The sequence below is a fragment of the Mastomys coucha genome, unplaced genomic scaffold (assembly GCF_008632895.1).
Source record: "Mastomys coucha isolate ucsf_1 unplaced genomic scaffold, UCSF_Mcou_1 pScaffold21, whole genome shotgun sequence".
NCBI lineage: Eukaryota > Metazoa > Chordata > Mammalia > Rodentia > Muridae > Mastomys > Mastomys coucha.
In genome coordinates this window covers 70,233,272-70,243,279 of record NW_022196904.1, presented here as the reverse complement: position 1 = coordinate 70,243,279, position 10,008 = coordinate 70,233,272, and the positions used below count along the sequence as shown (strand labels likewise).

Genomic DNA, 10,008 nt, shown 5'->3' with positions numbered 1-10,008 from the left:
TGAGACAGGATTTCATGTTGCTGAGAGCCTCTGCCTGCCCATAACTGGTATTAAGAGTGCACCACCACACCCAGCCTGGACTTTTGAGCTTCTGGTTCCCCTTCCTCTACCTCCTGAGTGCTAGGATGTCTACTTTTGTGCTACCAAGAATTGAACACAGTTTCAAACCCATTATGCAAGCACTGTACTGATCTACATGTCCAACTCCTCAAACAAGAATCTTTGGCTGTGGTGGTGCAGGTCTATACTGGCCAGCACACAGAAGGCAAAGGCAGGCATGTTGCATATGCAAGGCTAGCTAGGTATAATGCCACCCAGAACTTGTTTCAGGGAGACAAGAAAAGTCATAGGAGAGAAATGAGTATGGTTAGTCAGGGCTGTACCACTCCCTTCTATCAGAAAACCCAGCTTGGGCTGGGGGTATAGCACAGTGGTAGAGTGTACATGTTTAATATCTGTCAGGCCCTGGGTTTGATCCCCAGAGCCAAACCCAACTCACTCTTCCCTCCTGCAGCTCCTTTAAGATTGTCCTGTGATGGCTTCTGAGTACCAACTTCCTGTCCCAGACCTTTCCACTGCTGAGATGTGGCCAAGGTTATGCCTGCGGTGTCAGGGCCAGTGCCGGCCCAGCCTGGAGAGGGCGCTGCAGAGTCTGGCCCCCTGGCAGGGGAGGACCCTCCCCCTTATCACCTCTGTTGTCATCACTGTGTTTACTAATTGGTAATAAAGGTTTAGAAATGTTTGACTTCTCTGTATAACAGCAGCAGCAGGACTAGACATGTAGGCGCCTCTTATCACAGTCACTTTGGAGACACTCAAGTTCATTTCCACATGTGTGAGTAACAAAAAGTCATGGCCTGTACCCTGAACTGGGTACAGAGGAAAGGGATTCATCCTGCTAAGACATCACACTCTACCAGGTAACATCAGTCAGACTTTAGAGAAAGGCTGGGAAACCCCAGAAAGATAAAACCCAAAAGCAGTGCCAGGCTAGGGAGACACTTCCCTGAGTCAAGTTCCTGCCTCACAAGATGGGGACCTCAGTCCTTAAGTCCCAATGCTGGGGAGGCAGAGGCAGAGACAGGAGCATCCCTGGGCTCACTAGCCAGCCACTCTACCTAATGGTGAACTTTAAGCTTAATGAGACCCTGTCTAACAAGGCAATATGCACATAAAGCAAGGAGAGCCTCTGGTCTCCATGTATACACACATGCATTCATATTACACATATGCAAAGTGAAATCTGGGCCACAATTAACTGTAATTTGTCGGATTTTACTTAAAAAAAGAAAGTAAAGTGCATCTTATTAAAAAAAAAATATAAAACCCACGTAAATGCAGAGTCCTTGTGATGGGCAGTGTCAGTATCCCTTAAAGTGATGGGCAAGGGCATGGTGAACTTGGACAGGGAACAGGGGATCCAGAAGTCTGCTGGAATTAGAAGACAGGTGGGTGGGGACACGGTTCTCTGACTGGGAAAAGGACAGCAGGCAACAGTCTTCTGTCACAAACCCCCCTGGGGTCACTCCCTTGCTTTTGAGGCCACAGCCTGATACAGGCTGGAGAAGTCTGGGAACTGGGACTGAGCCCAGGGTCTGGTGAGGAGGGCTGCAGAGCCAGCCTAACCCTCTGGTCCCTGAGGTGGTAGGGTGTCAGTGGTCACAGATAGGTCCTCGGTTGGCTGAAGCTGGAGCAGGGCCCTGATTCTGCAGCGAGAAAGGGCAGCCTTAGCCACTGAGTAAGGCGGAAGGTAGAATAGTCCAGTGGGGGAGGGATTCCCAACTCCAGCTCACAAAGCCACTTTGAAGAAGTCCCCAAGAACCCAGCAGGCTCAATTGGAGTGGCTGTGTCGTAGTCCTTGTCTCTCTCTCCTTCCTCTTTCTCTGGCTTCACAGTTGCAGTTTTAAACAAAGGGCTCAGTTAAGTAACAGAGTTCTGCCACCCAGACAAGGGCCCTCTGGCCCCTGGAGGCAGCCCCCTTTTCCGCCGGACACTGGAACCAGGTGGCTGGGCTGTTGGGGCTGTGATACCAGCTGCTTCCCAGGCAGGGCACTGTGGTCGTCTTCTGTGAGAAGCAGAGATAGCTGACCTCCACTGAACATTCACAGCCCCTGAGGTCAGGGTGGCCACATCTAAAGTCAGCTCTCATACCACAGAGTCTCGGATCTCAGAGCCCAGTCGAACTCGGGGCCGGGGACACACGGGAGACACCTCCACAAAGCTGTCCTGGATACTCAGTGGCCTCTTCTCTGACTCAGTGAAGACTCGGGGGCCTGGGGAGCTATCCGACAGGGCCTGGTAGCCTCGGTGGTCAAGCTGGGTGCTAGGAGGGCCGACACCATTGAGCGGTCGGGTCTCAGGTGGTAGCACTACAGGGCGAGTCTTGGGGTGCACACTGGCACATTCACCCTGCTTTAGGAAAAGCTTCATGCCATCCCGGTGTCGGTAGAGAAAGAACAGAACCAGAAGCACCACAGCAAACCCAAACAGAGTACACATCACCAGGAATTCATTCCAGTAAGACTTGTCTGCACCCCAGCTGGCCCGGCCACCAGCTGGCGCACTCACTCGTGATGTGTTGATAATGACTGGGGTACCATCATGCTGGTCCTTTTGGCCCACTACCCCATCCTCCATCACCTGTGGGCAGTAGCTGGCCACCAGCTGCCGGAATCCTTCTTCTATAGACCAACACTGGAACACCCCCAACCCCTGCTGGCTGCCCACCAGCAGCAGGTCCCCGGTGGGTAACACGCGGCAGGAAGCAGAGGCATTGACTGGGGCTCCATTGTGCAGCCAGAGCCGAGTAGCCAGGTTTGAGAGGAGTGGGCAGGCCAGAGTGTTCACTGTGTTTGGTTGGATCTGGACTTGTTTACATGGTTTACCTGTGGGCAGAATTGGCATGGGGTAGAAGAGGCCACTGCCAAGAGCAGCCCCAGGCTTAGCCCCACCCTCCTGCAATCTGGTGCTACTACAGTGTGTTAGTTTGAATGAAAAATGGCCCCATAGGCTCAAAGGCAATTACACTATTGGGACATGTGGCCTTGTTGAAGGAAATGTGTCACTGGGGCTGGGCTTTGAGGTTTCAGATGCCCAAGCCAGGCTCAGTGACAGTCTCTCTTCCTGCTGTCCACTGATCCACATTTAGAACTCTCTACAGCACCATGCCTGCCTGCATGCTGCCATGCTTCCTGCTGTGACAATAATAGACTGACCTCTGAATTATAAGCTAACCTCAATTAAACGTTTCCCTCTGTAAGAGTTGTGGTGATCAGGGTGTCTCTTCCCAGCAACAGAAACTCTAAGACCAATGGTAACTTGGGCGATTATTGGGACTAAGTGACTCACGATCTGGACCCTTCTCTATAGGGTTAGAGGAATAAATCTGTAACTAGAAATACCTGGAACTGTCTTCCAAGCAAATATGGCTCACCTTTTCCAGGGCATCTTACCTGTAAAAAAAGACCGGGCCTTGCCTGAGGAAATATTGCAGAGTTCCTTGGCATTGGCATCCTCAATGTCCTGGATCCATGGCCTAGGTATAAGAGAGTCTTGGGTAGAATCCCACGGGCCAGTTTTCCATTTTCCCTCCAGAGTTGGTCCTGGGCAGAGAACCTGGTGTGTAACGACCACCAGGTCCAAAGCAGGTGCAGGAGACTTGCCTGAGCAGAGTCTCCACCACCATGGGCCGACTGGGTGTCTCCAGCCATAATTACATGTGTGCTTGTTAATGTGGAGGTTGGGGAACAAGCTTGGTGTCATCCTTTGGAACACCGTCCACCTCCTTTGAGACACAAAGTCTCACTGGCCTGGAGTTAAACAATTGGGATAGATCAGATGGGCAGGGACCTGCAGGGGTCCACCTGTCTCTCTTGCCACCATCATGCCTGGCATTTTTATGTGTGTTCTGAGAATCCAACTCAGATTCTCACACTTTTGAGACAAGAATTTCACTGTCTGAGCTGTCTCCTCAAACCTCATCCACACATTATTATAAATAAAAGTCACATACAACCTCCTTTTGCTATAAAAGCAGAATGTGCCTAGCACTTGGGAGGTAGTTACAGGAGGTACAGAAATCCAAAGTTATCTTCAACAACGTAGTGAATTGGAGGCCAGTCTAGACTACATGAGATCCTGTCTGAAATACTAGCCCCCCCCCCAAAAAAAGGTGTTTAAAAACCCCAAGAGGCTGAGGGCTGAGACAGGAGGACTGTCATAAGGTGCATAAGTCCTAGCTACAGAGCAAAATCCTGCCGAAAGAAAGAAAAAGAGAAAGAAAGACAGAGGGAGGGAGGGAGGGAGGAAGGGAGGGAGGGAGAAGGAAAGAAAGAGAGAGAAGAAGGAAGGAAGCTTTCCATTTATTTATTTATTTATTTTGGTTTTTCGAGACAGGGTTTCTCTGTGTAGCCCTGGCTGTCCTGGAACTCACTCTGTAGACCAGGCTAGCCTTGAACTCAGAAATCTGCCTGCCTCTGCCTCCCAGTGCTGGGATTAAAGGCGTGCGCCACCACCATCCGGCTATTTATTTATTTTTTAAAGCTAGGATAGGCAATGTAGCCCAGGCTACCCTCCAACTGCCAGCTCTTCTACTTTAGACTCTCTAGTTTTGGGATTACATGTGTGTTCACTTGAAAAGAAAGATGAAATACAGAAGCTGCCCAGAATCTGCTATAAAGCAAGCCACCAAGGCAGAATCTTATATATATAACCTTCCAGGGTCAATCAGCTTCTTAAAAGGGTTGTTGTTATGTTTTGAGGGGGCTGGGGCAAGAGTTGGGGGAGGGAAGGGAAGTTTAATACAGGGTTTTGTTTTGTTTTCTGAGACAGTTTCTTTCTGTACAGCCTTCACTGTCCTAGAACTCAATGTGTAGATCAGGCTGGCCTCAAAACTCATAAGAGATCCACCTGCCTCTGCCTCCCAAGCTCTGGGACTAAAGGCATTTGCCATAGCACCTAGCTCAAACAGGGTCTTATGTAGCCTAGGCTAGCCTCAAACTTTTCATGTACTCAAGGATGACTTTGAACTACAGATCTTCCTTCCTCTACCTCCCTAGTAATGGGACTTCAGGCCACACAAAGCCATCCCCAAATATAGAAGTTCCTGAAAAAGTTTAAAGACAGATATCAGCTATACCACCTATGAGACAAGAACACAGCTAAGGGAATGTACCACTTCTGTGCTTTAGGTGTGCAATATTTTGTGTCCTTTTGCTGTAAACAAAAGAACACTACAAATGAGATAGCCCATGTGTCATGAGATCATTCATTTGACCCATTTTAGGAAAATACAAGGACATATGTAAAATCCAACCCATTGACAGGGTTGAGGGGCTTCACTTTGATAACATTCCCTTTTTTTTTTTTTTTTTTGGTTTTCCAGACGGGGTTTCTCTGTATAGCCCTGGCTGTCCTGGAACTCACTCTGTAGACCAGGTTGGCCTTGAACTCAGAAATCCGCCTGCCTTTGCCTCCCAAGTGCTGGGATTAAAGGCGCACACCATCACTGCCTGGCTTAAAAAAAATTTAATAAAAAAATATATATTTAATTATTACTTTTATGTATGAGTATCTGCATGTGCTTAGGTGAATTTATATGTACCAGGTATGTGCAGGAAGTCAGAATTATAAGCAGCTGGTTGCAAACTGCCTGATATGGATGCTGGAAATGGAACTTGGGTCTTCTATGAGAGCAGTAAGTGCTCCTAACCGCTGAGCTATGTCTCCAACACCATCCATTTTTGTGAGATAAAGTCTCATACTGCCTTGAAACTCATTATGTTGCAGAGAATATCCTTGAATTTCTGAACCTCCTGCCTCTACCTTCTAAGTAGTAGGGTTATACACATGCACCATCAGGTCCTGGTCACTCCGTTTTCTTCTGATCCTCTACCACTAGATACTGAGTTCCAGGCCACACCTAGGCTACATGAGACCTGCTCTCAATAAAACAAAAACAAACAATAAAACCAGGTACTGGATTACAGACATCCCCCACTACAACTGACTCATCCCACCCACCCCCTTTTTAAAAAATAGAAACAGGGTCTCATTTTGTAGTCCTAGCTGGCCTTAGTCACAGAGATCTTCCTGCCTCTGCTTCCTGTATGCTGGGATTAAAGGTGTATGTCACTATGCCAAATAGCAAATCTGTATTCTTTTCTAACCCAATTGTTACTCTAACTACTACTTCAGAATGGTTTAATAGGCTTACCTAACAGCCTTACTTACAATAAGCTATGTTCATGAGGCAATCCACATCTTCTTCTAAGGCTTTACTAGATGTTTCTTATTCTGGCAAACCCTGTCTATCCGGTCCATATAGATTTTGAGGGCCCCAGAGAAGGTGTAGTGCTCAGCGATGAGGAGTCGTCACTGGGCCATTAGGAGTTCTCACCTGGAGGTCAGATCAGGCTGGTAGAGGTTAACGAGCATGCAGGTAGAGCCGGTCCAGGCACAGTAGGGGTCTCGAGCCAGGAGGCAGTCTCCACAGGTTGGGTACAGGCTGCAGTTGGCTACAGGAACTTGTACCACCCCGGAATGGGAGGAGGCATACAGCAGTCCCTACCCAGTCAAACATGGAGAGTGAGATGAAGGGACAGGTACCAAACACTCAGTCTTAGTAGCCTTACATGCTCACTAGTCATCCCAGGACACCCCTGACAAATTCTGCTGCACATTCGTTTGATGGTCAGAAGCCAGGGCTCTGTAACTTTCCATCTTGCTTTGGCAAGGGATGGAAAACTGGCTTGTTGCCAATCAAAGTGGTCAAGTTTGGCCCACTCACCCCATGGCTGTCCAAGAGCAGGTTCTGCACAGGCTGTCCTTGAGGGAAGACCTGCAGCTCCTCAATGATGTGTACTCTGGAGCTCAGGGTCACTGCCTTGTGGAGGCGGCCATCACCTGGAGGCATGGATGTGACTCAGGCCCTGGTAGAGCCCACCGTCCAAGATCCACCAGACATGCATGCATTGCCCTCCTTAACTCAATCCTGTGGGGCTGCAAGCACTCACCAGTGCCCAGAAATAGGACATCATATGTGCTGTGCAGGCCAGGCACGCGGTGCACAGCCACACGCTGGTAACGGGCTTGGGGCTGCAGCAGCAGCAGGCGGCTGCGGACCTGCCCATCCATCAAGAAATGATCCTTGAGGAAGTTCAGCACTCGGTCTGGGAGCTGTAGGGATGAGTTGATCTTCCGTTCCCGGGCACTGTTGGTAATGCACTGAAGAAGGCAGAAGCACGAGGAACAGGAATCAGCATGGAGCATGCTTCCACAGGGACAGCAGCAGCCCCTGCCCCACTAACTATGCTCCAGAAATCATGGCACATCTGCCTTTCTGCACAGCACTGGTCCAAAGGCAAATCTGACATGAGAGGAAAGCAAGGCCCTGTTTTCCCGCTGGCCTCCGGCCCATTGATCCTTACCAAGTTTGCACACAGGCCTCTAAAAGTGTGACTGTTCATTTTGCCTAGGGTTCCCTGGAAGTTCTCAGGATCAATCTCAGGACAGCTAGCCATATCCAACTCCCACACCTACCCGGGCCCTGATTCTCTCTGCCCAAGGGTTTCTAGATGCACGAGGCTTAGTTGGGTGGACAGAGTAAAAGGGCAATATCAGTACTGTACAGTATTGTGTGCAAAGCAGGGTATAGTGGCTCTTGTAATCCTAGTACTTGGGAGGTGGAGGCAGGAGGATCAGGAATTCAAACCACCCAGATTACACGAGACTGCTGCCTTTGAGACAGATAACTAGAAGCAATCTAGACCACTGCACAGAGGTCAGGCTGACAAGACAGGACTGAAGGTTTTTTGTCATTCATGGGACATCTTTGGTAAGACAGGAAGCTAGGACTTATTATGCCCTATTTCAAAGATGAGAAATCAGATACGGGGAAGCTTCATGGTTTGTCTGAGACCATACAACCTTGCTTTCAGCATGGTCCAGGGATCAAGACTGCCCAAAAGCCACTCTTGAGCACAACACTACTATACCTACCGCCCCCGGACGCGGCATGGGCACCTGGTGGGTCTCAGTATACCATTGCTGTGTCTCTCTGTTTACTTTCTTGTACAGGCCGTCAAAGGCCTTCTGCACATCATTCATGGTGAAGACGCAGATGGCAGAGCCTTCTGTGGTCCCTCTGTGCCTGCAAAGGAACAGCCAAATTAACTCTGAATTCAGCGTGGAGAAGTGAGGCTGGAGATGCCTTCAGTGGGGTCTAGCCACTCCTTATTCTCCTGTCCCCAGCTACATGCTAGTATCTCACCACTGGGAGGTAAAGACCCCATAGAAAAGGGTCTTGCGCCAATCCTGAGGGTTGGGGTTCAGGGTGAAGACATCTTGTAGCACATTAAAGGGAAAGCCATCATCAGGGCGGGAGCACAGGAGCTGAGCCTTGAGGAAGGAGGTCCAGCGCTGCTGCAACACCCGCTCTCCACCTTCATCGCCCTGCAGGAGGAGAGGAGTTACGGGCTTAGTCACAAGCTGAGGACCATTCTCGGAGGCACAGTGTTGCCTTGCCAGCCCTCCTCAGCAGTAGCTGAGACACATAGGAATCAAGAATGAAAGAGAGCCAGGACAGATGTGCACCTAAAATTGAGTATATTTCCCATCATGAAAGTGCATTCCCTACCCTACTGTGGATGATGAGGAAACAAGGACCAAGGGGAAACTATCCAATTAGGGAAGGGACAGGAGAGAGCTCGGTGGTCAATGCAATCTGGCATGCTAGCATCATTGGCCAGGTCAGAAACCTGAAGCTTCAGGTTACTCAGCAGGATGAGGCAGGAGGATTGCTCAAGTCTAAGAGTTTGCAGTCAGCCAGGGAGTGAAGTAGGACTTCAACACAATGAAACATAAATGAATAAATAGTAGGAAAAGGTGTCCATGATTGATAGGATTACTGAGCAAACAGGGAGAAATAGCACAACTCAGGTTTGTAACTAAGTTAATACAAATACATTAGTTTGAATAGATCAGCAAAGAACACTTTAACATTAACAGTGGCTTCTTCTTATGAGGATAGTAGGGACCCTAAGAGCTTTGCATGGCAGAATTTAATTGATGCTACAGCTAGTGATATTATCACTGCCATTTAACAGCTAAGTTGGAACCCGGAAGTTCGAACTCAAGAATCTGTGCTCTTACAAAGCGATACCATCGGCTGTTCTTTGTAGGTCACTTCTATGTGTGCTTTCCTGGGTTTTCAGTTTAAGAGAAAGTCAAGAATTTCTTTTCCAAGTAGCTTATAAGTCTTATGTGTATAACCCTGGGCTTGATGCCCAGCAATATATAAACTAAGTAGGATAACATATGCAAGACCACCAAAAAAGTTCAAGGTTAACAGGAAGTTTGAGGCCAGCTGGATTACTCAAGACCCTAAGAGAGGATGCCTATTTAAAATTTTAAGATAGAATCTGTGGGCTTAGGTAGGTGGATCTCTGAATGTGAGGCCAGCCTGGTCTACAGAGAAAGTTCCAAGACAGCAAGGACTACAGAGAAACCCTGTCTTGAAAAACAAACAAAAAGACAGAACCTTGTTAAATTGTCCAGGATGGCCTTAAACTTGAGCTCTCTACTCTCCGGCCCCCTGAGTATCAGGATTTTGGGTATGCACCTTTCCATCTACCTTCAATGTAAGATTTTTCTCAATGAAAAGAACAGGAGTCAAGCCAGGCAGTGGTGGCGCACACCTTTAATCCCAGCACTTAGGAGGCAAAGGCAGGCAGATTTCTGAGTTAGAGGCCAGCCTGGTCTACAGAGTGAATTCCAGGACAGCCAGGGCTACACGGAGAAACCCTGTCTCGGAAAACCAAAAAACCAAAACCAAAACCAAAAAAAGAACAGGAATCAACTACGAGTGGTAGCACTCTCCTTAATCCCAGTCCTTGGGAGGCAGAGGCAAATGGATCTCTGTGAGTTTGAGGCCAGCCTGGTCTACAGAATGAGTCCCATGACGGACAAAACTATACAGTAAAACTTTGTCTCAAAAAAAAAAAAAAAAAA

General features: G+C 48.5%; 2 protein-coding genes across 4 annotated transcripts in view; one reads left to right on the top strand and one right to left on the bottom strand.

The window, feature by feature from the left end:
• Cib1 (calcium and integrin binding 1) overlaps positions 1 to 755 on the top strand; it is a 5,828-nt gene extending 5,073 nt beyond the window's left edge. For both annotated transcript variants that reach the window (XM_031387106.1, XM_031387105.1), the window contains exon 7: positions 515 to 755. In XM_031387106.1, coding sequence (XP_031242966.1) covers positions 515 to 536 — 22 coding nt within the window. In that variant the 3' untranslated portion in view covers positions 537 to 755. The remainder of the gene's footprint in view (positions 1 to 514) is intronic.
• A 487-nt stretch (positions 756 to 1,242) lies between these two features.
• The window catches only part of Sema4b (semaphorin 4B), a 41,735-nt gene continuing 32,969 nt past the window's right edge, over positions 1,243 to 10,008 (bottom strand). For both annotated transcript variants that reach the window (XM_031387100.1, XM_031387101.1), the window contains exons 9-15: positions 8,270 to 8,451; positions 7,999 to 8,149; positions 7,014 to 7,224; positions 6,788 to 6,903; positions 6,398 to 6,564; positions 3,453 to 3,535; positions 1,243 to 2,885 (exon numbers count right to left, since the gene is read on the bottom strand). In XM_031387100.1, the coding sequence (XP_031242960.1) occupies positions 2,146 to 2,885; positions 3,453 to 3,535; positions 6,398 to 6,564; positions 6,788 to 6,903; positions 7,014 to 7,224; positions 7,999 to 8,149; positions 8,270 to 8,451 (1,650 nt within the window). In that variant the 3' untranslated portion in view covers positions 1,243 to 2,145. The remainder of the gene's footprint in view (positions 2,886 to 3,452; positions 3,536 to 6,397; positions 6,565 to 6,787; positions 6,904 to 7,013; positions 7,225 to 7,998; positions 8,150 to 8,269; positions 8,452 to 10,008) is intronic.